This window comes from Bactrocera neohumeralis, chromosome 5, assembly GCF_024586455.1.
Source record: "Bactrocera neohumeralis isolate Rockhampton chromosome 5, APGP_CSIRO_Bneo_wtdbg2-racon-allhic-juicebox.fasta_v2, whole genome shotgun sequence".
Lineage (NCBI taxonomy): Eukaryota > Metazoa > Arthropoda > Insecta > Diptera > Tephritidae > Bactrocera > Bactrocera neohumeralis.
The window spans coordinates 43195807-43222760 of NC_065922.1; the positions used below are offsets into that span (position 1 = coordinate 43195807).

The 26954-nt window shown below is 38.5% G+C and overlaps 2 protein-coding genes across 4 annotated transcripts in view; one reads left to right on the top strand and one right to left on the bottom strand.

Annotated features, from left to right (window-relative positions):
• The window catches only part of LOC126760570 (uncharacterized), a 439995-nt gene that overhangs the window by 335114 nt on the left and 77927 nt on the right, over positions 1 to 26954 (top strand). The gene's annotated exons all lie outside the window — the stretch shown is intronic.
• Positions 948 to 26271, bottom strand: LOC126760576 (gamma-aminobutyric acid receptor subunit beta-like). 3 transcript variants are annotated; one of them, XM_050476315.1, is made up of 10 exons: positions 25844 to 26271; positions 11323 to 11793; positions 10781 to 10884; positions 10658 to 10725; positions 7284 to 7468; positions 7054 to 7211; positions 6647 to 6931; positions 6366 to 6584; positions 6080 to 6301; positions 948 to 3168 (listed from the first exon to the last, which is right to left on the bottom strand). In XM_050476315.1, the coding sequence occupies exons 2-10, from the start codon at positions 11493 to 11495 to the stop codon at positions 3002 to 3004; spliced, it is 1581 nt and encodes a 526-aa protein (XP_050332272.1). In that variant the 5' UTR covers positions 11496 to 11793; positions 25844 to 26271; the 3' UTR covers positions 948 to 3001. The 3 variants fall into 3 exon arrangements, with proteins under 3 accessions (XP_050332272.1, XP_050332274.1, XP_050332273.1); XM_050476317.1 differs by lacking the exon at positions 25844 to 26271 and adding an exon at positions 25756 to 25779; XM_050476316.1 differs by lacking the exon at positions 25844 to 26271 and adding an exon at positions 16922 to 17121.

A 26954-nucleotide genomic window follows, 5' to 3' on the forward strand; every position in this document is an offset into this window, starting at 1 on the left:
ATACCATGTTGCTGATGAGTGCTCTCAGAGAGCAGAGATGGAAATCGAGCCAAAAATCGTTCGGCTGTCTGTTGTGATTGCAGCTTCTCGACGTCGAACCTTCCTTGTGCTTGTTGACCATCGTTTTTGTCGCACAGGGGCGGGTGCGTATCTTCGCAGCAGCAAGATATTCGTCTGACTCTAAGCTACTACAGATAACCATATTACGGTTCTCGGCGAAGTCGATCAGCCTCAACTCATTTGGGAATGTTTTATTCTGAAGGCTGAATTTTCCAACCGTTATGCCAAAGATACCCACTCTGGCGTTAAAGCCGTCAAGCACGATTTTGACTTCGTGGCGGGGGCAGCTCTCATAGATGCGCTCCAAGCGCTCATAGAAGACATTTTTGGTCACATCATACTTCTCTTTTGTCGGAAAGTGCTTTGATGCGAAATGTGGCTAGACGTTTATCCACCGGGATTAACGCCAAGACTCGGCGACGGAGTCTCTCCCCCACCGCGAATCCCACACCGAATTTGCGCTCTTTTATATGATTACTGTAGTAAATGCCAAAAGGACCTACTCGCCTCAGTCTTTGTCTCCCTTATTGGACGGCGATGACATGTGCCTTTACTCTTTCGTAGACATCAACCAGCTAGGCAGCGGCACCTTCCCAATTTAGCAGCCCAACATTCTAGGTGCATGCCCTAAAATCGTATTGCTTAATACGTTGGCAGTAGGCGTCAACAAAAGGGGGGTCTCTCTTTCGAGGCTGTTGTGTGCTGCTTGAGCCATACATACGTAAAATAATCGTTCCTCGCCACTTCCAACCAAATGGTGTTCAGAGAATTTTCCCCACTTGCGTCAACTTCTATACATGACTCTCTCTTCCTGTTCACATCTGTTCTTTGGCATATTATTTTTCTCGCACTTTACTTTACTATTTTGAATTAAAAAACACAGTTAGTTAAAATATCATATGCACGTTTATTCATCTCAAATTTCAAATATTAATTTATTTGTAGACTTTTAACAGTTTATCTTAGTGTCTGGTCTAAAAATTAGGTATTTTTGTTTTGCCATTTCCAAAACTGTCTGCCTAACCGTATGTAACTACTTCACTTCTCACATAATTCCCAACTAACTGTACGCTTACACTAATTACACGCTAACAGCAAATTTTGATTTTGGGGTTGCCACCTAGGATATGAGTTATATGTTTAAAAAAAGTGTTAAATTTTTGTTCCAATTGGTTATATGCTCTAAACTAGGGACCGTTATGAAAAGAAACATATTATAAATTTTTCTATATTTTTAGCATGTTTGCTGTTAAATTATTCGGACCTTGAACGTATTTTTACCGTTATTTTCCTTCATATCTATTTTCATATTGAATAAATATTATTGTTGTTTTAAATAAGGCCGATTTTTTTCATACCATATTTAATGTGAATCAGTGTTCTTAGTTTGTTTCGATTCAATTTCAGATTTTTCGTTCTGGATTGGCCAATATTTGCAGATTTGCATTTTTCTAAGGGGTTATATACAGTTAGCATTTTTAAAAAATGGTTTTTTCAACTTTATTTTCTAAAGCACATATATTTGAGAATATAAACAGAAAATTTCATATCGTTCAGGCGAACATTTTCGAAGTTACACGCAAATTTGAAAAGGCGTTTCAGAGTGCTTGAAAGCCCAAAATCGATTTTCTCAAAATGGTGTTTTCAAAGTCAGTGACCAATATTACTCGAAAACGGCTTAACCGATTGGTCTTAAATTTTAACATGAGATTTTTGAGTGATCTTTTAGTAATTATTCGAGGATTTTTTCTCACCCTTTAAATACTTTTTTATAAACAATTTAAGGCCGAAATTTTGATCCAAAATCGATTTTTTTCTGAGAAACCGCCATTTTGTCGAAAAATTTTATTTTGCTTGGTTCTTCGACAAAATCTAGTAAATTTAACATTACTTTAACGAAATCTGTTTAGTTTTTTTAATTTCAGAGAATCCAGTGGTCACCGCTAAACGTCTTTTTTGAGAGAAGCTCCCTGAGATCAGCTGTAGTTCCTTTCCAAATAAATATTTTTACTAATACTAAGTCTTAAAGTACAGTTAAAATATACCATATAATGTGTACATCATTTTGGAACAATGAATTTAAAAGTTTTCTCAGCAAACATTCTGGAAAATTCGTTACCCTAGGCCTTCTAACTGTATGTAACTCCTTAGGTAACATAACGGACCTCTTGTAAGGAAAGTAAAAAATCTAAAGACATTATTGTTAATAAATTTGAAATATGTAAATTTGAAAAATCAAAATCATTATTAGCGGTCCCGGTTTCAAGCTTCCCATATAATTTGTGTGGGCTTTCTAAGTTTTCGACTTTGTGTTTCCTAAAACATTCATTCATTCGTTTGGACTTCCTAATTCGTAGCTAACTTAAACTAAACGTTGGTAAGAATTTGTATTGTAGGTATGTACGTAAGTAATTTTCTTATTTCGTTATAGCTAAGGGTAACATTAAGTACTAAACCCAACTTTTCATTGACTATGCTAGTTTTTGTTTGAACTTTTATAAGATTCACAAACACATCCATCGAAGTGGCAATGAAATCGTGCTTTTTCTGATATTACATTTTTTTATTACTTTTTTTAATTTTTTTTTTTTTTTTTTAATTTTAAAGGGCTCGTTCTGACAGTTTAGGTTGGTGTTGTTGCTCTAATTTGCTTTGGATAGCAGTTAATTTGGCGTTCATCTACACAATTGTTTTAATTTTTATTCTTTTGAGGACACATTTGGTTAATTTTTGGCGACTTTTCTTTGATTCAATTTACTTTTACATAATTTTGATTGGACTCTCTCGCATTGGGTTGCTTTACGCAGTTTGTTGTGCATTTTGTTGTGCCATGGCTTTTGGTTACGTGGTAGATCTCGAATTTTCAGGTGTCTTACTTTACTTGTACACTACACACTAACTAGGGTTCCTCCTATTTGGCGTGAAGTGTCAGCAGGTGCTATCATTCCAGAATGTAGAACAGCCAGTAGCCCAGATTGAAGGCTAAAAAGCTGACTGGGAACACCATGCGTGAATATTTGTCGATAATGTTAACATCTTTGATTTTCGGTATAGTTGCTTTGAGGGCCGAAGCGCCTCGTTTCAGCGCATGCAGCATGCGTGGTTTGCCTGCAAAGTATACAAAGTTATCGGTATTAAAAAAATTATTGATATGCAAAGTCAGACAAATAATATATTCTAATTGTTTCTGTGAAATCTTTCAAAATTCTGGCTATTGATTGTCATGTTTAATTATATTACATACTTCTTAAAAAGTCTTTAACAAAATAGTTTTTTCATTTATTAATTATTCTAAGGCAAACAGGAAAAAATGCTCTTCACAGCTTCATTTCTGATAGTATAAAAGGGTATAAATACATCCTTATCTAGATTTTTTAGATTTATGGTAGCTATAACATACAAAGGACATGTGCAAAACTTCAAATCGGCATCTGAAAAAATTAAGGCATAATTCACATACAGACAGACCGAAAGACTTGGCTAAATCAACTCAGCTAGTCACGCTGTTAGGTTAGGTTAATCTGGTAGGCCAATAAGCTACATATAGACCATGCCAATTAGGGACAAGTGCACAATAGATGCTCAATTGCTTCCTGGTGCCGTAGACATTTCCTGCAGTCTTCTCGATCTTTGCCTCCATTCTGCGGGCGTGTGTTGCCACCAGACAGTGATTCCATCATGTTCCTACATTCTCTTCTAAGAATTATGTGTACTTTCGATCTACCGTTTTGCACATGGCTTTTGCAGTTTTGCACCCAGGTAGTTCGTTCCATTCGGTCTTGATTTTCTTTATCTTGCTTCTTTCAAGATCGTCGTATAGACAATGCATGGGTTTCCCAATGTTAATCACGTTTTCAGACGTTTGCCGTATACCATTCTTGGCAATCTCGTCCAATATTTCATTGCCCTCAATGCCTTTGTGACCTGGTATCCATTAGAAGTGCCGGCTTCTGGCAACACTTTCCACTGCCGCCCTGCTTCCTAAGACTTTTCTGGCCGACATGCTATACGAGGTTACTGCCTGGATTGCTGTTTGATTGACTCTGGAATTCCTGCAGGTGCATTAGAGGCCAGCTTCGCGGCTTTCGCAATTTCAAAGACCTCAGCTTTAAATATATTGCAGTTAAAAGGTTGCCCGCACCAACTCATCGCCCATTTCGAGCCATTCATATTGTCTATTTTTCGCATACTTTACCAGCCATCGTTTTCCTTCTTTCCCAGTTCAATTGCGGGATCATGTAGTCAGTGCTTGCCCAGCCGCCATTACCCACCGAGCTATGATCGAAGGTTCTATATGTAAATTCCCCTGCAGCCAGTAGTCGTACCGCCGAATTTGCTGCGCAATTTTCATTGAAGAAGTTTACAGGTGACAGTTTCAGTACCAGTTCAAGAGTCGCCGTTGGAGCTGTTCTTAAAGCTTCTCTTATGCACAGCGCAGCGATAACTTATAGTTACATATATATTTAATAGGGTCTCTGGCGCTTCTTTCTAGGTATTCCCAATTGTGACTTCATAGCAATTATCTGCTATACGGTGATTCCTCTTATATATTTTTATAGAATTCGTTAGTTAAAATGCGGTCTTCCAACTTATTCAATTTATCTGAAAAATACATTTTCTTGACGTCTTGTGGGTCTAGAGAACATGATTGAATCATCTGGGCCAAGGCAATAACGGTCGTGGGAGCCAGAATGTTCTCATCGCGAAAAAAGCATTCTTCTTCGTCAAATGTGGCCGTTTTATTGGAATTCGATGGAAACATACCACTAATCAGTGATAATAGATGCTTGTGACCATTTTGCTTCTTGGCAGGTAAGCGAGTGATGTACATCACACCTTGTGAGTTCCATATAGCGGTGAGCACCACCTTTTCGGTAGATAAGACAATAGGGATATTCTTCGGAGTAGGTTTGCTGGTTGTATTCCACTGTTTTGGCTGTTCCGTAGTCTATGGTGTGTATGAGTAGAGCCATGTTCAGTCGACGTAGAGAAATAACGATATAACTCCTTTGGAGTGAGTTTAAATAGCGTCAAATACATTTGATGTGTTTGTTGGTTTGGTCATTCGATTCTGCGCCGTTCGTCTACAAACTTCTGACTGAGGTTTTCCTATGGAACAACTTGGCGCATTTTACGGTTCAATCTTAATATTCCAATTTTTTTGTCGTAAATTAACGGATATTTCTTCAAAAATTTTGACCTTCCCAATGGCGACCGTTATCGACGTAACCGACTTGCTAGTGATCTCGGCGACATTAGATTTCAACAAGACGGCGCCACTTTCTACATATCGCATCAATCAATGGAATTATTGAGAGAACACTTCGGCGAGCAGATGATTTCAGGTTTTAAACCGGTCGATTGCCCACTAATCGTGTGATATGATAAAGTTAGATTTTTTTCTGTAGGGGATATGTAAAATCTAAAGTTTATGCAGACAATCCCGCCTTGATTCTAGCCTTGGAGCAAAACGGGTGTCATTCGCTATTTACCGGTCGAAATGCTCGAGTCATCAAAAATTGGACTCAACGGTTGGACCATCTGAGTTGTAGCCACGGCCAACATTTGAAAGAGATAATCTTCAAAAAATAAATGCCAAAGAATGTTCTTTTGAATGATAATAAACATTTGCCCATTAAATGTGAAGTTTCTGTGTTTTTCTTTTAAAAAGTAGGAAAATGGATCACTCTTCAGTTGTGAAGTTAACGTTTTTTATTGTTTCCTTTTAGGATAGGAGAGCGTCCTCTTTTGCATTATTATACGAGTATTGTTGGGTGGACTATATGAAAAGTGCGTCTTCTGAATTTTTATTTGAGATAAAAGTGTCTCCGAGAGAGCTTTAGATTATACTTATGACAACTTTCTTCGGCTTCTAAAGCCGCTACCACTTTTTCAGTTCTAGACATTGTGCCCGTTTATTAAGCAGACCGGCAGAAAGGAAAGAAAGTAGGTTTTTAGGAAAGTAGAGTTGTGCACAATTTGTAATGGAGATGAGCCTGTCATCTTCCCCATCACCCACCTTTTTGGCCTCTATAACGCAAATGTGTACGATTTGTGCCATAATTGCGCGTAATTCTAAAGCTCGGTGGAAACTTTGCCAGGTCCACAGTTTCGGTGCCTATGGAGCCGAGCGTGCTATTGTAGTTGCCTTTACGCAATGAGGGTATAGGACTCATGCGCACATCCTGCAATTCGATGATGTCATCGGCTGTTGAACACGTTTCGGATTTATCGCCCTTGCCTGTAAGTGAGACGACTGCATCAATTCGCCGTTGAAATGAAGATTGTATTTCACTTTCATTTACCTGTTTTTCTGCCTTCACCATCTTTGGACTTTTTCACTTTTTTCTTGGCGCGCTTGCCCCAATACGTGTAATTGACAGCTGCGTACTCAAGCAGCGCAGCGAAAACGAACACGAAGCACATCACCAAATAAATGTCAATGGCTTTGACATAAGATATCCTTGGCAAGGAACTGCGCACACCGGTGCTTATTGTAGTCATAGTGAGCACGGTGGTTATCCCTGCGCGAAAGTGAGAGTTTAGACTCGAGATTCTTTTTATTGCTTTCAAGTCAAGCGCTTACCTAATGCGACGCGCGCACTCGTCGCCTCATGGTTGATCCAGAAGGACACCCACGAGAGCATCACAATCAATATGCTTGGCAGATATGTTTGAAATACAAAATAACCAATATTCCGTTGCAATTTGAAAGAGAGCGACAACCGCTGATATATACCAGTGGCTAAACGCTCTTTACGATCATTCGTACCGTAACCGATTATGGTGAACTGTGGCAACTCGGCATCCATGACACCGCGCACCGGTGTGGGCTTCCAGTACATCACCACATCGCTGACAGTGTAGCCATCTGTAAATAGCCGTAACAAAGCAAACAACGCAAGACAAACACAAGCCACAACGAAAGCAACAAACAAAATTTTCTCACTAAAAATCTACGAAAATTCGAAGCACTCTGCGTCGTCTACTTACAACTCTCAATTTCCACTGTACAATTTTGCGAATCCAACGGATAATAGTGCAAATCCATCATGCAGGCGAGTGTTGTTGTGAAGCGCATGCCATAGGTGACAGCGCCATCGCCACCCAAGCGCACCAGTTTGTTGCGCTCGGTGACGTCATGTAAGAAACTGTCAAATGTCAAGTTAAATGAACCGTTATTTATGAATTAATATGAAATTGGCTAAGCTCTAAACACTCACCTATTTTTGTCGTTCGCAAAAAATGTGTCGGGTACCCAAATTTTCTCTGCGAAGTCGCCAGAGAGCGTCAGCACATCATTGACGCCATCGTCGTCTGCATCGTCGTCATAGTATGGTCCGTATGCGTTGAAGGCTAGCCGCTCATCTCGCCAGTACTGGTTTAAATACATGGTGATGGTGTAGTCCTTTGAGTGAAGATAGAAAATTATTACTAAAATTTCGAATGCTATTTGTTGTTTTTATAAATATATAATTTGAGTAATCGGTAAAAAAATAGAAATATTTAGAATTCGTAGATGTTTCTTTTTTCTTTTAATAAAAAGACAGTTCTAGGCCAGAATCCACTGAGTGAATTTAAACGAAGCCGCTGTTTGTACTTAGTCCTGCCATGGTTATGTTACAAGCTCAGGCCTTTTTAAAAATACAACTAAGCATAATAAATTATTTCATAAATTTGATTTAATAATCTTTATCTTCATTGGCGTGTACACTGCATAAGCGGTTATAACAGAGTTTACAACAGCGCGCTAGTCGTTCTTCTTTTGGGCTGTTTGGCGTCAATTGGAGATTCCAAGCGCAGCCAGGTCCTTCTCCACCTGGTCTTTCTAACGAAGTGGAGGTCATCCTTTTCATCTGCTTCCTCCGACGGGTACTGCGTCGAATGCCCTCAGAGATGGAGTGCTTTCATCCACGACATAATCTAGCCAGGACAGCCGCTGTTTCTTAATTTGCTGTACTATGAAAATGTCGTTGTATATCACGTACACCTCATAGTTCCATCGACTGCGGTATTAGCCGTTGCCATTGCCTGAAGGTCCATAAATCATCCACAAAACCTTACTCTCGTACACTCTTAAGACCGACCCATCAGATGATGTCATCGTCCTAGTCTCTGCACCATATAGCTGGACGGGGATGTTGAGTGACTTGTAGAGTTTGCTCTTTGTTCGTCGAGAGAGGACTTTACTTCTCAATCGCCTACTCAGTCCGAAGTAGCACCTTTTGGCAAGAGTTATTCTGCGTTGGATTTCGAGGCTGACGTTGTTGTTGGTGTTATTACTGGTCCCAAGGTAGACGAAATTATCAATAGCGACATGACATGATACATCAATATCATCGGCGTATGCCAGCAGCTGCATTCTTTTATAGCTGATTGTGCCTTCTCTATTCAAGAGTAGATTGAAGAAGTCGCACGATAGGGAGTCATGCTATTAACATCTCAGCGATATAAAAATTTTTTAGTCATGGTCACCATTTTCTTTTACGCAATCAAAAATAATACACGGCAATATCTAGTGGTATTGTCGACGTGGCTTGGGTCAAACATGTTTTGAGCTCCGGTTATTTTTTGTGTGGTATTCGACAGGCAATTTACTCAACTTTTGACCACAAACTGTTCTTCAATGGAATCAAAATTTGACTTTCAAACTGCCTTTTTTTCGCATTTTCCAAAGCTCTCCCCTCGAAGAGAGTATTGTTGAGAAACAAACTGCCGTTTTTTTCCATTAAGCGTGTGGTAGAAGATGACCCGAAGACCGATAACATGCTTTCACGTGGCTATCAACTCGAATGGTCGATACATCTATTTCCCTTGAAATAACTCTCTGTTTTCTAAAGGGAATTCTGCAAATACGTTCACGAACAGTTTTTGTGGTTGAATTGTTTCGAATCACGATCAGGATGACTCTTTCATTTTTTGACGTCAACTGCAGTCGTTAGCTCATAAATTTCTCTTTAATTTTTTACACATTTTTGTAAACAAACTTATTTTCTTTCATTTCTCATAAGACCGCGACTGGTGAAAATCCAAAAAAATGTTTTTGGCAACATACTTGTACAAGGCAATCGGTCGGCCGGTTCTTAACTACGCCGTACCAATATGGTCACCTGGACGTAACGAAATGCAGGAGGAAGCGAGAAGTCAGAACACTGCACTCCGGACAATAACAAACTCTTGATGTCTCCATTCGAACATCTTCACAGTGAGTGAGTAACTTCAGACATGCACTGACCGCCATTCACAGTGGAACCATTAACATCTTTACCGACTCCCTCTCAGTGAATGGCGTACTTGGAATCAAACCACCACCCAGGCGACAAGTTTGAGAATCGAGAGCGACCCTTGCTCAGCTTCATTCTGGATAATGTAGCAGGTTAAACTTCTGCTTATCCAGAATCGGCCAAGACGTACCAAATTTATGTCCAGCATCTTTGCATGCTCAACGAATGGTCCGACCCCATGGAAACAGTACGTTTCCTGGGAAACTAGGTAACCCTTACAACAACAACAACAGCGTTCAAATAGTTTCGATTAAGACCACATATCTTCTAAATACTAAAAAGCACATAGTCTGTTATTCAGCCTAGTAATTGCTGGGTGACAGGTCCGATCTATAAGGTGGATGCATACAAACCTCTCAATCAAGCTTCTGGATCTTTTGGCGGGTCACTACCAATGTGTGTAGGCTACCAATATATGTAGCCTAGAGTTGTTTTGAGGGAACACAGTTCCCTTCCTATTGTCCAAATCTAATCATTTCTGAGCGATAACTTTCCTTAAAAGGGTCCAGTTGTTGACAGTACTGGACTTATATAAGAGTTTGGCCTTGGCCTTAGCGGACAAGGTCTTTTTTCAATCCCACATAGCACACCTCCAAAGCTAGATCGTGTCAAATCTGTAAAATTTCGTTGCTACTCAGTGCCAACTCAGACATTTAGAGACTTAATTTTTCCACAAGCTGATACAAAATTCATTCTATTACTTGACGTGATTACTTTTAGAAAGCAATCAACATAAAGGCTTTTTTCACGCATGTCAGGAGAACACATTTCGAACCAAAATTCTTCGATATACGTCTTCAGTTTCGTTTTATTTCAAAGAATATGAATGGTTTACGCAAAAGCTGTTCTAAAGGGTCATTTTGTGGTCACAAAAACTTCGAGACTCTATTGATTAGACATTTCATAGTCAGAGTTATATTTAAACAAGATTTGAAAGGATCATGCGAACGCAAACAGGCGCATTAAAGCTTTTTTAGACATTGGAATTTCCAACACTTTAAGGTGAATGGAGGATTCTTTTAGGGAAGACCTTTGTCATTAGTTTCTTGCCTTGCCATTAGGTGTTACTTATAAGTTTTCTAATGGTCCGCATGATAACTTCAGTTGCAATATTAACTACTGATTGCATAGAGTAGATAATCACGTGGCCAACTTTTGAAGTAGTCTGAAGTGTGAATATATACCTGTTCGATTAAATGCTCTTAAATGAGCCGAGTTAATCGGCCTTTTTCCGATAAAAACTCAAGACCCTTCTGATTACTTAGCGTGCCAAGAGCAGTAGATTTGCTATATTTGTTCATTAGAGATCTTACCATGTTTACTTCTGATATGGCATCAAAGCTGGCTATTGTGAGATCCATACCCACGTGCAATGGCTCACCTGAAATTGGTTCAAATTCAATATTTATTCTTTATACTGTTTTAAAGAAGCTCACCGCCGAAATTCGGACGCAGTCGTATGTCGTAACCTTGGAGGATTTTCGAAATAGTTTGTGTGACATTCTCCAAACGACCGGCGGCCATTTCTTTTCGCTTACATCTGCAATGGAGATTTATAATTTTTTGAATGAATTAATGAGGATTAAAAAGCAAAGAGATTCTCGCAAATGTTCGTATGGCAGTTTCAATGGTGATAGGAAAACAAGGCGTTAGAGAACTTAACGAGCGATGAAAATGTGCATTTTTGAAATAAACTTTTTGCACTTCGCGTCAGCAAAGCTGATAAGAGAGTCTTAAGCGCATTATACCATATAGGTGAGGGCTGCCTTGCACCAAATGTAAAGTGTATACATATGTATATGTATGTGTGTATGCATGTGACTACGGAATTCAACGATATCGAAGCGTTTAGCCACGAAACTTGTGTGTGTGTGAAAAGGAAGGGACAGTGGGTCGCGAAAAACTGTGCAAATTCCTCAGCTTATATCGAGTGTGTGTGTGTGTGGCTGTGTGTATAAATGGGTGAAGTCGCACTTACCTCGCGCTGGGAATATGCGTCAATGTGAGTATGACCAAAAGTAGCAACGTGCAATTGTCCGTCCACCGATGGCTTATCGCGGCACTACCACTCCCGCTGTCGCTGCTGCTGCTACTTCTCTCAAGCGCTTTTCGTTTGCCTCGACTGCTACTTCCTTTTGTTTTGCACAACATTATCGTGTTTTTGTTGTTGTGCTGCGCTGTGATATGGCTGAGTTGGCGGTCATACGTGATAATATCTCGTGGCTGGCCGTTATGAACGATATTGTTGCAGTTGTTGTATGTGTATGTATATATATATGTATATATCTATAGAACTCGTTAGCTTATTGTACATATGTCATGGGAGGAGCGCGTTGAAGTGTACTTGTTGTTGTTGCATTTTGCGCTCGTCGTCGCAATGTGTTTGGTGCTGTTGCTGCTGGTGATATTCTAGTAAATTATTTCGTGCGAAGCTGCTTCGTTGCCGACCCTGTGGAATGTGTGGCAGTTGGAAAAGTTTCTTTATAAGTAAATTTCAGATAATTGGGTTTTATCGCATAAACATTTTCTACGCGTCGCAATTTAATGGGATTAATTCTAATTACACTACTCAACAAATCCGAAGGAAAAGCTTGCGACTGATATGCCAGGAGCTCCGTGGAGTGTTTAATGTATCCTGGTTACGAATTTGAGTTCAAAAATTTCCATCTACTGCAGCTATATTTTTCATTATAGTAAATGGTGGGTGTTTGACCTTTACACCCTGTGACCACAACAAATAAAAACTCTACGTGGTGGGAAATTTGTACTATCATATTCGCTTTTAGTAACCCAAACTTAGCAAGTAGCAGTCTATAACATCACAGGACTTGAGCATCGACCTGATTTTGACATTTCTGTATACAACAAAAAAGGCTGAACCTCAAGTTGGAGCCGGAGTTGGGTTGACTGAAGCTCGTACCGCTTAGTTTGAACTTGAACCATGTTGGCTCCTCTCTGAAGCCAAAAAAAAAAAAATTAAGTCCTGATCGTTGCCTAACGTTCACTGTTTCCATTCCATTTTGACCGCGTGCCAGTTGCCAGTGATTTCGCTATGACGGGTGCCCAAACTAGTCTTACGTAGAAGTAACCCAATGTCATGTTAGGCATTTCTAAATCAGTCCCCAGCGCCACGATCAGTCAGTTCGAGGCTAGTATTGTCGCTTAAACTTCAGAGTAGGTAGTAGCAGTAGATCAAATTTTTTGGCTTGAAATAATAGTCAAGAAGCCTGTAACTGATATTGATGAACTCCGCTCACCATCCTTTTCCCAAGCCTTGATACATTCGGAACGAATCATATTGACCCTCATCTCCAGTGATTTTTTTTACTACAAATAAGATATCTCGTGAGTTTAATTGGCGCCTCTAATCTGAACGAAATCGAATGTACATATGCGCCCATTCTACTATCTTCTCTTCTTCTTTATTGGCGCGGACACCGCTTACGCGAGTTTAAAAAACAGGGTTTATCGGGAAAGTAATAGGAAAATGTAGCATTCGTTAGAGCAGAGGTACGCGATTAAGTTCTGTGTGAAACTTGGTAAATCTGCGACGGAGACGTTTGATATGATCAAGCAGGCTTACCCAGATGTTGCTTTAGCAAGAAGTGGTGCATTTCGGTGGCACCACGCCTCTTTGGAGGGCCGGAAAAAGGTCGCTCATGAATGAGCAAATCCAAAGTGAAAACGATGCTCATCGTCTTTTTTGACATCAAAGCCATCGTCCACCATGAATTTGTTTTTCCTGGACAAACCGTCAACGCCAAGTCTTACGTGGAAGTCCTCAAGAGACTCAAACAAAGGATTACTCGAGCCCAACAAGACAACGCAGCCGATTGGAGGTTGCACCCCGACAACGACCCGGCTCATATCGCCTTTCTTGTGAATAGCTATCAAACCACGGCCGACATCCCACCGCTTCCGCTGCCGCCCTATAGTCCAGATGGGACCCCCCGGACTTTTTTGTTTCCTTGCCTGAAAAGGCCGATGAAAGGTTTGTTTGAAACGACAGAGGTATCCAAGCAGCATGCACCTCGGCTCTCAAGGCTATTCAGGAGAATGTCTTCCATGACGCCTTCAATGATTGGAAATCGTGCTGGCAGCGCTGCATCGACGCAGAAGGAACCTATTTTGAAAATTTTTAAAGAATTGTAACGATTGGTTCAATAAACTATTTTTAATCGACTCAGTCCTACTACTTTCCGGGCAAACTCTGTATTTATGCAGATCGGACCACTATAACGTATGTATGTTTGCAACTGTGTAAACAAATACGCTTTAAGAGAATAAAAAAAAGTGATGATGAAGTGAACCAAATTGCTTTCACCACATCGATCATGTATTTGAAGTATTTGTCGTAATATTGAAGGCATCAAAATTTAATGGAACGCTCATAACATCTTTCAAGTTTACCAAAATGTTCAACGGAATTGTTGGGGAAGAGTAAAATTATTTTAGATTAGAACGTGTAAACTAGTGATGGCCGGTACCCATCGATATTTTTTTTTAATTTGATGGGTTGATTCCGATGCATCGATGTTTCTATTCCTTGCTTTTATTTCAGCAAAAAGTTTGGAGTGGCAACATATGTACATATATAACTTCTTGGATTGACTGAAACGGTCAGCTTGAAAAACTCCCAAAAATATTTGTGAACGGAGGAATTTGCTCCCGCCGTTCAAGATCGCAAAAAAAAAATGTAAAAAATTGAAAACAAGTAAGAAGAGCTTTCGGGTGTCACCGAACATTTTATACTCTCAGAAGTGATAAGCGAGATTTCATTATCCGTCATTTACATATTTTTTAATTTTGCTGTAAAATTAATTAGATTAGATCAATTTGTGTACTTTGAGTATTGAATTGTATTTTCATTTCCTAATGTATATATTATACAGAGAAGGCATCAGATGGAATTCAAAATAGCGTTATATTGGAAGAAAGCGTGGTTGTGAACCGATTTCACCCATATTTCGTACATGTCATCAGGGTGTTAAGAAAATATTACATACCGAATTTCATTGAAATCGGTTTAGTAGTTCCCGAGATATTTTTTTGGTCCATAAGTGGGCGACGCCAAAATTTTTAAAAAAAACCTGGGGTTTAGTGTTTCTGATGTTTTTGCTAGTCGGTTAACGCCCTTTTAGTGATTTTCAACATAACCTTTGTATGGGAGGTGGGCGTGGTTATTATCCGATTTCTTCCATTTTTGAACTGTATATGGAAATGCCTTAAGAAAACGACTCTATAGAGTTTGGTTGACAAAAATATAGTAGTTTCTGAGATATGTACAAAAAACTTAGTAGGGGGCTAAAAAAATTGCGTCCAAATATGCCCCTCCCTAATGCGATCCTTTGTGCCAAATTTCACTTTAATATCTTTATTTATGGCTTAGTTATGACACTTTATAGGTTTTCGGTTTTCGCCATTTTGTGGGCGTGGCAGTAGGCCGATTTTGCCCATCTTCGAACTTAAACTTCTTATGGAGCCAAGGAATACGTGTACCAAGTTTCATCATGATATCTCAATTTTTCCTCAAGTTACAGCTTGCACGGACGGACGGACGGACGGACAGGCAGACATCCGGATTTCAACTCTACTCGTTACCCTGATCACTTTGGTATATATAACCCTATATCTGACTCTTTTAGTTTTAGGACTTATAAACAACCGTTATGTGAACAAAACTATAATACACTCCTTAGCAACTTTGTTGCGAGAGTATAATTAAAGAAAATTCGAAATTTGATTTAATGTTTTGCAATGTGATGCATAATAGTATTAATTTTCAACTAAAAATGGTTGAAAACAAAAAAAGTTCAATTAAGAATTGAAAGTTCAAAAGTCAGTTGTTTTAGTACGGATACACCATAAAATCATAAAAAAAGATTTGAAGAGCTTCTCCATATATTGAGTCTTTTCGTATTTTCTCAATAGATGTCGTTGTAGTCGTTTGTCTCTGGTGCTACCAATCACATTGTGACGTACTATATACCAGTGTTGGTAGCGTTAGAAAGGTGAGATTTTAAGCTTCATTTAACCAAAAAAATTGGGAAAGTTGAAAAAAAGTTACAGCTGCTCAAAAATTAGTGAAAATAATGAAGAAATTCGCTATATTTTGAAATTTCTGTATAAAAAAGAGAAGAATGCCACGCAAGCCTAACCAATGAAATTTGTGAAAGTTACGGAGACGATGCTGTATCAGTTCGTGTAGCACAACATTGGTTCAATCGCTTCTGTTCTGGAAATTTCGAAATTTCGTTTTACACTGATGAAAGTTTTACACTGATGGAACAATGTCTCTTGCAGAAAAATGGCAAAAAGTGAATTGCCGGCCAATATACCAAGTACCCTTTGTGAAAAATGTAGTGGTCTTAAGGGGTCAGTAGGGTAAACTGGGCTGTTTTTTTGACATTTTTTTATATAAATTTTTATTCTGCAACAGAAATTTTTTCACATATCATGAGGTAAATATGTATATCGTGGAGTGTATAAACAAATTTTTTTTTGGAATTTTTTAATGACATCTGTCTGAGAAATGGAAGGGTGAATGAGATGCTTTTTTTAACTGGCGGGCACGATTCCTCATGTTTGGATCATCTGACACCCAATTTATTCTTAAAAAGTACTTGAACGGTTATCGTCCCTGCTAGAATCATGAACAAATTTTGGTAAATAAAAGTAATTAACTTTTTTTTTTAATTTTTTTCCATGTTTTTTTACATAAAGTTTGTCATAACATTGTCAATAAATTATAAAAAATTGTGAATCTAGTTGGGACGATAGCTAGGCGTTTTGCGAACATTTAAAAAAAAAAAGTTAAGCAAATCGGTTGCTGAGTGCGACCGGAATCATGTCCGTCAGTTTAAAAAAGTGTTTTTTGAGAAAAACGCGTTTAAAGTTTGAGGTGTGCACTTCGAGCGCTTCGAACGTCGAGAGGTGTTATTATTTTTGGGCCTTTTTCGAAACCTTCCAATGGTAAAGTGGGTTTCTACATTAATTCTAAGGGTATAAGGGAACAGAAAATGAAAAAAAAAAATTTTTTTTAAAGACCCCTTAAGGCCGCAAGAGCAAGTAGTCTGTCAGATGAGTATTTTTTCGCCAAATTTTTCTGTTTCAATTATTGACACTGAGTGGTCGACATACCATCCTTTGGTTTCGTATAGAATTGGGGCCTGGTAATGTTCTTGAGTCCATTTGTACGTTTGTTTCATCGTCCATTACAACACACTCAACAGAATCTTTTAGCAGACGTTCGTACAACTTTTGTTTTTTTTATAAGTTTTGAAATTGTTTCTCTGCTTCACTCTTTGAATCATAGTAGCACGACTTTCGCCAAATCGCGCACAGACATTGATTTGTCTTGGTTTATTAAGGCCAACACCTTTGCTTCAAGATTTGACTCACTACGGCCTTTTTTCGACAGTTTTTTGATAAATCTTTAAGAGAACAGGTTTCATTGAACTTTATTACTCGTATAATATTTTTCACATCGTTTACACTGAATTTAAATCGTTTTACTAGCTTTTTATATGAAAGGTTTTTTTCGGTGCAGTAATTGTGTACTTTCTAACGGTACTTACCGCAATGTGAGCAAACGGCTACTTCATGAGAAATATTGAATTGAAAGTGTGCAGTTTCGGTAGTCCTTATATACCTACGCGCTGAAGTTCAACTTTTATATGCTAGAAAGATTTATGGACTTGCGTCTTTTGTGTCCATTAATACAATTGTAAATAAACACCTAAGACTGCTTCAGAAATGCATACTGATATGCGTTAAGTACAGTTGGTGACATATTTCGTTTAAGCACAGTTGTCTGACATTATTTTCCCTTAATTAACTTTCTCAAGTAAAATTCAAGTCATTAGAAGCAGCCACAAAAAGATGAATGATGGTGTCTGGGGATACAAATACACAACAAGCAATTAAAATTATTCTTTTAATTAACTTTCTCAAGTGCAAAATTCAAGCAATGCACTTTGAGAATGCCCAAAAAAGTCACAGGGTACAGATATGCAAAAAGAATTCACACTGAAAAAGGAAAATTAACAAAAGAACGATGAATGCTGGCAATAATCATCGTTTTCAGTGAGCTTGTTCTGATGGGCACGGCTAAGAGAACTATCACACCATTACAATTTTTAGTTTCTGAAGCTGTTTCGTCCAATCTGGCGCAAAATTTTATCGCGACGCGTTGCCTTTTAGTTTTTCCATAAATAGTTACTACAAGTGCGGCAATAAAATCAGTCTCATTACTTAATTGTCAAACCTCGTATCAATGCTGTTAGAAAAATCGGGGAAGTATGAGGGTAAATGCTATAGCAGAAGCCGAAGGTATGAACATGGACTCTGCAGATAGTTCTGATAAAACTGAAAACTCGTTTAATATTTGCTCTGAACATCCTAAGTCCAAAAAAATTGGAGTTAAACAAACTCAATTTGTGGAATATGTCAGATGAGTTATCTATATATTTGCGCACTCTTGTTGGAAGGCTAGCGTAAAATCCTTCGAAAATTGTAACGATTGGGAAACTTCAGAATTTCCTAAATTATACAAAGTAGCTTTCAAATACTTAACAATTGTTGCTACAATAGTTTCATTTGGACTTTTGTTTTAGAAAGCCAGTCAGACAGTGAGCAAACGAGGAAATAGAATAAAAAATTGAATAGGGTATAATGATTAAAATTCAGTTTTTGCAAAGCCAGGAAAGTAATATTGGAATTTGTAAAATTTAATTAACATTTATATAGAATAAGTTGTTTTTGTATTAGAGTATTTTTGTAATCTTAAACAATTGAATAGCTTAATTTTTTATCCTTTTAACGCCACCATAGGCACCAGATATAGCTATGTCTCGATTATATCACATTTGAATCGTAGCCTATGTTTCAATATTGTAATAAGTTCTATCAAGGTAACCAACTATTCTCTAGACTCTCGTTTTCTATTGAGTAAACCTAAAAGCTCATTTGGACATTTTTGTCTTTCAAGACCTAAACTGTATTTATATATGTTTACAGCCATACCGTAGCATGTGTGAGTAAAGTGTTCTTCTACTATGAGATCTATACAAAATTTTCTATAAAACCACTAGTAAATACATAAAATTATTCCATTTATCTGCGGCAATTATGTCACCATTGTAAAATGGGCATTATCGCAATATAATTAGCATATTAAAGTATGCATATTCCACACAAACAGTTAACAAGCAACCACAAACAGCCATTAATACTAAAATGCCATTGAATTTGCATGCATGTAAATGTTCATCATACGCCTTGTCGTCCAATGCTAAAAGCAATGCCAATATGTTACTCATACGCCATGTGCGCCGTCCAGCTGAAAGCAGCAATGAAAGCAGCTGAGTGCGATCTCGGTCTATTTCCCATGCATTTTTGCCATTTCCATGGCATGTTTGAAATTATGTTTATCATTGTTATTCTGCCTGCCATTTTTATTGTGCATTTGATAGTGTGCACAAGTACCTTTTGTACCGTTATATTTACATAGTTTTCGTCGTTGAACAAAAGTTTATTCAACTTGTTCATTTAATGCGCTCCCACACCACAAAAGACAGCAAAGAAAACGGTAGCGTAAAGTGCAAGAACAACAAGTAGGCCATAGAAAAGAAAAGAAAGAGAACAGGAAAAGAAGAAAAAAGGATGAGAGCAAATGAGAAGGGGAAGGCGTCTGCCAGCTGGGGGTGAGAGTGAATGCAGGGACGAGTGTGAAGGCAACGCATTGTGTCACTAAAATGCATTTGCGCTTATTGTTGTTGTTGTTGCTGTGTTTGTCCTTTTCGTTGTTCTTGTAGTTGCTGTTGATGGCTTTTCACAATTTCAATTAGGAAGAACCTTCAGTAAAGTGCATAATTGCGTTAAACACTCACAACCCCACCACCGCACCACCCCACCCGCCTACTCCGCAGCAGACTTCATCGGCCTGATCCGCTACCGTCTAAACCGAACGCATTCAGCGTGATTTTTGTAACATTTTTGCAAAAGTCTTGCAGTTTGTCATCTTCAAGTTTTCAAGTGTACATAGTAACACAGCCACACATATATATACATACATATATAGATGCGAATAGAGGCACGTAGCCATATGCAGCTTAGAGCTCTGCTATTAAGCCCTTACTAGTTCGTTGTTGTGTGTACTTTGTAGTTAGTTGTCAGCTGTCAAGCGCACAAGTGCACGCTTACGCAATTACGAGTGCTGGCTACCCGAGCTGCTAGTTGCCGTCTGCCAGCGTTGCGAGCTTGTTCATTTCTGCGTTTGTCGCTCGGCGCTGTTTGGCTGAAAACAAAAGGCACATCCGGTGTGCGTGTTACTTTCGCACCAGTGTGTCGGCGTCGATAGTTATTGCCTCAGGCTGTTCGCTTAGTTTGCTCTGCAGTTCCTTGTACTTTAGTGTAAAACATGAAATTTGTTGCACAGATGAGCAATTACAAGTATTTCACTTCAATTTTATTTCCTTATCTGTTTATCATTGAAGCTTACTTTGTGATAAATACATATATGTTGAGCGAAATTTGTACAAGATTTGAAAGTGAGACTTTAATAAAAATACTCTACTGGATTGAAATTCACTTTTATTCTTGAAGACGATCAAACAATTACGATCCTTTTCGTAGATATTTAAATGTGGTTAGATTACTTTGAAGCTTTCCGAAGATTTTGCTTTGCATAATGATTTCTTTACTTGATTACTGGAGAAAGTTATTTTATATGAATTTATTATCCACTGGTTGGATGATGAGCCTTTGAGTTGTTACTCAATGTCGTCTTGCAAAAACATAATCCAAGTAGAGGTACGTTTTTCAATAGCCAATTTTTGATAGATCTTGGGTGAGTCTTGTCAAGCTGTCATGTTATTTTAGCTCAGTATTATTTGCAATTTCATCATAGAAAGACTTGTATCTGAACAACGTTTACAAATCGTTCAACTTTATTACGAAAATTCACGTTCTGTTAAGAATGTGTTTCGCGCGGTGTGCTCAACTTATGGTCAAGATAATCGGCCTACTGAGCATACTATTCGCAGCACTATCACCCATCTTGATACCCAGCATTCATTATTGCTTAATATTGGACCGAATGGACCATGCTCAGTTTGCAGTGAGGAAAATATAGCAGCCGCTCTATGGGCTTTTGAAAAGTTCCAAGAAGATCCGACGTTTATGAGAGAATTTTTTTTCAGCGATGAGGCACGTTTCTGGATTAAATTAACAAGCAAAATTGCCGCATTTTGGGCAAAGAGCAATCTCAAGAGACTTAAAAGCTGTCATTTCATGCAGAAAAAACAACGATTTAGTGTGGTTTGTGTTCCCATAGAATCAAACTAATGCTGGTGAGTATTCGTTAACTGCTGCCGCTATCGCATCATAATAACCGATTGTATAATGCCTGAAATTGAAACTCGTGATCTTGATGACATTTGGTTTCAACACGACCAATTTCCACACATCGCATCAATCAATGGATTGAGACAAACTTCGGTCAGTGGATACTTTCTAGTTTTGAGTCGGTCGATTGGCCACCAAGATCGTGTGGCATCCACCGTTAGACTAATTTCTATATTTGTGGCAAATTTCGTGCAGAAATCTTCTAAAATTAAAAAGTTTTCTGTTTGAGGACTTGAGTTCGTTCAGTCAGTTTCAATGGCAGCTATATACTATAGTTGTCTTACAGCGGCAGTTCCGATAAACGAGAAAATGAGGTGTGCAAACTTTCGGATTGATATTTCCTAAACTTAGGAATAAAGCCAAGCGGATGTTTGAAAGTCTGGATATTAGTATGTAGGTTAGGGTGTGTCATTCTGAGGCAATCTTTTTTTTCAACTGAAAAACAGGCTAAAAACTTTCGAAAATGTGAAAAAAAGTCGCTCATCGCGTGCACGTATAATAACCTCCGCAGACTAACCACCACAAAAAAAAAAAATGATTTTTTTCCATGTAATTTATATGAAAAACAGAAAATTTGAAATAGGCACCTCTTAATGTCAACTTTTTTTTTTACAGAAAGGAGCCTTTTTCAGAAAAAAAAAGGTTGCCTCATACACCCTAATTTAGGTATGGAAGCATTGTCAACCAGATTTGAAAATATGAGTATTAGATATATGGAGGCTGATGGAAGTATTGACCTGATTTTACCCATATTTGGTGCAACTTCAAAAATTGATTTCACAAATTGATCCATATGTTCTGTAAAAAATCAGACACATGCACACGGGTCTACATGTTTAGTGTGGGGTCTTGAGAAATTATAGTAGAAAAAAAATTGTTCCGTTCGATGCAGGCGTGATTGTCATTGGTTTTCACAGCATATTTTTTCGATTTTTACGTAATCCGATTAGCTCCCCCAAATACGATTTTAATTATCTAGAAAAGGCGCCTATAATTGTGTTTTTACCGAAGCAGACAGGAGGTCCTTACTTAGAAAAACTTCTAACTTCCACGACTTTTCTGGCAAAATGAAAGTAAAAATTGGATTTAATCTAGCAAATCATCTATAGAAAGAGTGACTCAGAAAACTGAATATTTAAAAACGCACAAACTAAGTAAGAACCCACAACTTAACAAGATGTGTAAAGAAATCCGCCTAAATTTTGCCCGAACAAACATGACTTTGTCTAAAGAGTGGCATTATGCAGTATTTTCTGATGATAATGAATTTAATTTCGAAGAGCCCGACGAATACAATTTTTATTTCTGTCAAGGAAGAGCGCTATTTAGACCGCTTACTTTGACGGGTCGTAGCGTAATAGTGTGGGTAGCCATATTCTATTAAATCACCGTCGAATTTTAGTTTTTAACGTCAAAAATTAACATAATAAAGTATAACTGCATGGTATATGTTTGTGCAGATTTTCTTTTCCTCTTAGTTCTACGAAATACGCAAGCGTAATCTATATTTTGTCCCATATTGGTGCTATCTGCATTGAATGGATACTATAAGTGTAAATTTTAGGAAATACCTACCCAAAACATCAGCACATAGCACAAAATTTTACTTTACTGAAAAAATAGTGATAAGTAAAAGGCATTTACGTTATTAAAAACACGTTCAGTAATTTTCATTGAGATAACTCAAATATTGGCTGATATATGCAGGATAAAGTCACCGGGAAGCTCGAAAATCTTTATATTAGGTATATAAGGTTCAGGGAAGTATTAACCCGATTCAACCCATTTTTGATACACAGAATAACTATTATTAGGAAAGAATTCTGTCTGAATTTTAATTGTATATCTCACACATTGAATGATATTCTTGGTCAAAGGTCAACTATAAGCACTGGGTCAACATATTCAGTACCTAAGATCTTGTACAGTTTTGGTTGGACTTGAACAATTTTTGGTCAAAAGGTGTATCCTTTGAAAGAATTGATACTGAAAAATTGTATTCTCTTATAATAATTACTCTTGATTTGTGTACTGGAAAGTGAAAGAATCAAATGGAACTTTGAATTGTGTTATATGGAAAGTAGGCGTGCTTATTGTCCGATTTCACTCATATTCACAGAATGACATAAGAATATCAAAGGAATGCTACGTACTAAATTTAGTCGAAATCGGTCGATCGGGTTCCGAGATATGGGATTTCACCAAAAAGTGGACGCTGCCACGCCCATTGTTCAAATTTCACATCCGCTCTCATAAAACCCTCTCATACCATCTCGGAGGTAAAAATTAAAGTCTCGGGCGTAATTAGTTATTGATATATTGCGCTTTTAGTAGTTTTGAACAGGACCGTTATATGGGGAGTGAGCGCGGTTATCTTCCGATTTCATCCATTTTCACATTGTCGGTAGGAGTTTTTATAATATTCGAGTTTAGCAGATTTGGTTATTGTAGCTTTAGTGATTTCGAATATATGTACATTAAACCTGTTAGAGGGCGAGCCACGCTCACTTTTTCTAAATTTTTTACCCAGAGGTGCACCTTACTATTGCGATCCCTTGTACAAAATTGCAGTTTTATATCTTAATTTAGTGCTTAGTTACGACACTTTATAGGTTTTTGGTTAAAGTGGTCCGTGGTCCGAGTATAAAGATGTAATGCCTTTTAGGCCCGCGATCACAACTTAGTATTCAAGTCAATCCTTAAACCATTATGTACGTATGCAATGCAATTATAGGGAACTGCGCGTACAACCAACATTGAAGTCCTTCAAATATATCAATCTACGAATTTAAGAAGCAGAAAGAAAGAAGAGCATAACCTTATGGCAGCAACGGCGGCAAACCTCAACTAAAGGACGGTGGACCCACAGACTTATACCTGGCATGGACATGGATTTCCAGCTGACCCACATATCAAGCGGGCATGGGTGATTCAAAGGCTATCTAAAGAAATTTCAAAATGACGTCACTCCGTATTGTTCGAAGTGTACGGAGTTAATAGAAGACTCTGAACATATGTTTTTCCATTGTCCTCGGTTTCTAAATATAAGGGAAAAGTTAGGAACAGCACTAGGTGGTAGTTTAACGGTGGAAAGTTTGACTGCACTTATGTGTCAGTCCTCTGGGAAGTGGAAAGCTGTTCGCGAAGCGGAAATTTCCATCACGACAATACTAAGACAGCTACAGCAGAATCGGCGTCAGTCCGTCCATGCTATAGAGGAGACGTAAAATGTCTTGTCACTCCCATGATGTAATACCTTATCTGGTGGTTCCGTGGGAGAGTCTTGAGTTGGGAAAAAAAGACTTAAAGAAGCACTGTAAGTGCTTCTTGGTATATAAGTTACTTCGACATCCACAAAGTCTTAAATGTACATTTTGTTAAAGACGAAATCGAAGATAGAAAGACTTTCTAATCATTGAAACTTACTGGCAATAAATGTATTGGATAACAGTATGGATGTAGACGCTTAAAAACAACTTACATTTTGGACCTACCAAATCGATTTTAAGTAGTTTTAAGAATATTTTTAGCAAATTATGTTATTGAATAATATATTGGTGGTCTCAATGGAACACAATCAATCCCGTTATGATTCTTATATTTATAAAATTTGCTGATTGTCTTCAGATAGATTGAAAATAAAATACTTTTACTCTCGCTTGAGTGCTAACACATCTTTTCTAATTAACTTTCCCTGTAATATTATATTCATTTCGCGATGCAATATTTTCTTGCCATCTAATGACAACGACAGCTATTTTTAAATAATATTTTGTCCATCCGCCCATAAATTAAGTCATAAATATGCCAAAACGCTGTCAGAGCGCGTCGCTTGCGTCAGTTATTTACACATTTTGTTTTTGTGTTTGCGCCTTTTTGCTCATTTGCATCCATCAGTGCGCCCTTAGCACTTACTTTGTGCACCAACATACATACATACGTATAAAAGTATGTGTATGTGCTCCTGTTGCGACGCTGCCAGCGTGTCATTAAAGAATTTAACTACACTTTAAAGTGATTACGCCTAAAAATATGCACCACATACACATACAGCCACGCGAACGCGCGCTCAAGTAAAAAAGGCAGGCAAGCACGAGCAGAAATGAGCGATAATAAGGCTGCCGTCAACGCTTGCAGCCGATTGCTGCGACGAAATGTAACAGCGACGGCTGCGAAAATAATTTTCACAAATGACAAGCAACAAGAGCACACTCATGTCGCGTGTGTGTGTGGGAATGTGCAACAGCAGCAACTGCAAATGGCAGCACAGCCGACGGCGATGCAGCGCTGCGCGAAGCCACGTCCGACGTCGCCGCGAAGCGCCAGTAATGCGTCGCTTGGTGAGGCATTTGCAAATTTGACCTATTTCGGCTTTGGAATGATTTATTAAACGCCTTTGGTCGCACATATATACTGGTACAAATACATGTATAACGGAGGGGGACATATATATTTTTGACAGATTTTCATTGTCTTTTTTATGGTCGCACATTATGCACTTTTGCTCCTCGATTTGCGCTTGAAGGACGAAACGATGTTCAATATTATTCAAGTCATCGCAGCGAGCGTAACACATACACCAAGCCATGCATTCGTATGTGTGTGTGTGTGTGTGTATGCACGTGTTTGAATATTTTACATGCAAATGCACATATATGCATGTGTATGAGTGTGTGTATCACTTGCATATGCATTTGACATCCATAAAGTATAGTTGTGCATAATGAATAGTTAATGTGTGGCATCCTTGCACACACACACACACACGCTAGCAAGCAGCAGCCGCTGTGTGCGCTCCCCTTTGCGTATTGCTGTTGTTGTATGCCACCCCACCGCGCGCATATAATTAAGAACTTTACTTTGCGTTCATCACATGTGTTGTTGTTGTTGTTGTTCGCTTTGTGGGTTTTTGTTTGGTTTGGCAACTTTTGCTGATTTACCCTGAACTATTTTGGCCCAAATGCCAGTTGAAATTTCATTTGATTTAATATTTTCACACTCTCACACGCAAGAGCACTCGATCCGATTGCTGCATTAATGGAAATTATGTAATTTTTTCATTTAATTTTAATTTTCTCTCCAATTTCAATCACCTCATTAGCAGGCTCGCACATTTCATTTTATAACGTTCGTTATGACTTTTACGCGTTGTTGTTGTTGTTGGTTTTTTTTTGTTTCGTACACGCTGTAACGACCGTCAATCCGACACCATTAGCGCCACCACCGCCTACCGCCGCGTTCCGATTACGAATTTCAACTTCAACAAAGTCGCAGACAAAAATTAATTTCACTTTTCACATTCGCTTTCGTACGCCGCCGCCGCCGTCCCCTTTCAAGTCACCCAAACTGCTATTCACTTTCACGTCCCGTCTCGTCTACTGTGGCTGCCTCTTTGACGCTCGTATGTGTGTATGTGTGTGTCGGTTCGTTTGTTGGTATTAGTTGGTTGAACCAATTCACAGCGCGCAGCGCGTTAATCCGTTCTAGCACGACGACACGAGCTCTCGTACACAGCCACCAAACGAATGCCGATGAACCCAGTTGAGCGCTTGGCATAGGGCTCTGGGCTGTTTGTCTCGAATCCTCGCAAATCTGATTACAGCATTTGTTAAGAGAGAGTCTGCAAGTGTTCGCTTGTAAGTGTGGAGTGTAGCTGTCAGTGCAGGAGATTGAGTGGTTGTTGTGCGCGCTGAGAGCATGTTCATTTGTTGGATGCTGCGCAGTGCGGAACATGTTGAGAATTACAGTTATTTTGTTGCGTAGGCGACATCTAGTTGTGATATTGGCGTAAAAGTAGTTGGACATTAAGCAAATGTCAAAAGGTTTGCTGGTGTCCTTAAATTAAGGAATTAATTAAACTTAAAATGCTAAAATATAGCTGGCATACAAACTGACCTATCCAACTCAAGCCCTTATATGGAAAACATTTGTTTTTTTTTTACAATGTAACGTCACGAAATGTAGCTTCTTCTATCGTTTGAATATCCGACCATATTGTTCAGATCGGACCTCTATAGCATGTAGCTGCCAATTAAACTAACCGATCAAAATCAACCACTCTCAATACAGTTCAGAATTGGGCATCGCAAGCGGGTCTGGGGTTGGACCCGGAGAAAAAGAATCTGCCAGGCCACAAAGGCATCGAGAGCAATGAAATAGTGAACGATATTGCCAAGACTGGTGTACGGCTTAAACCCGAAAACG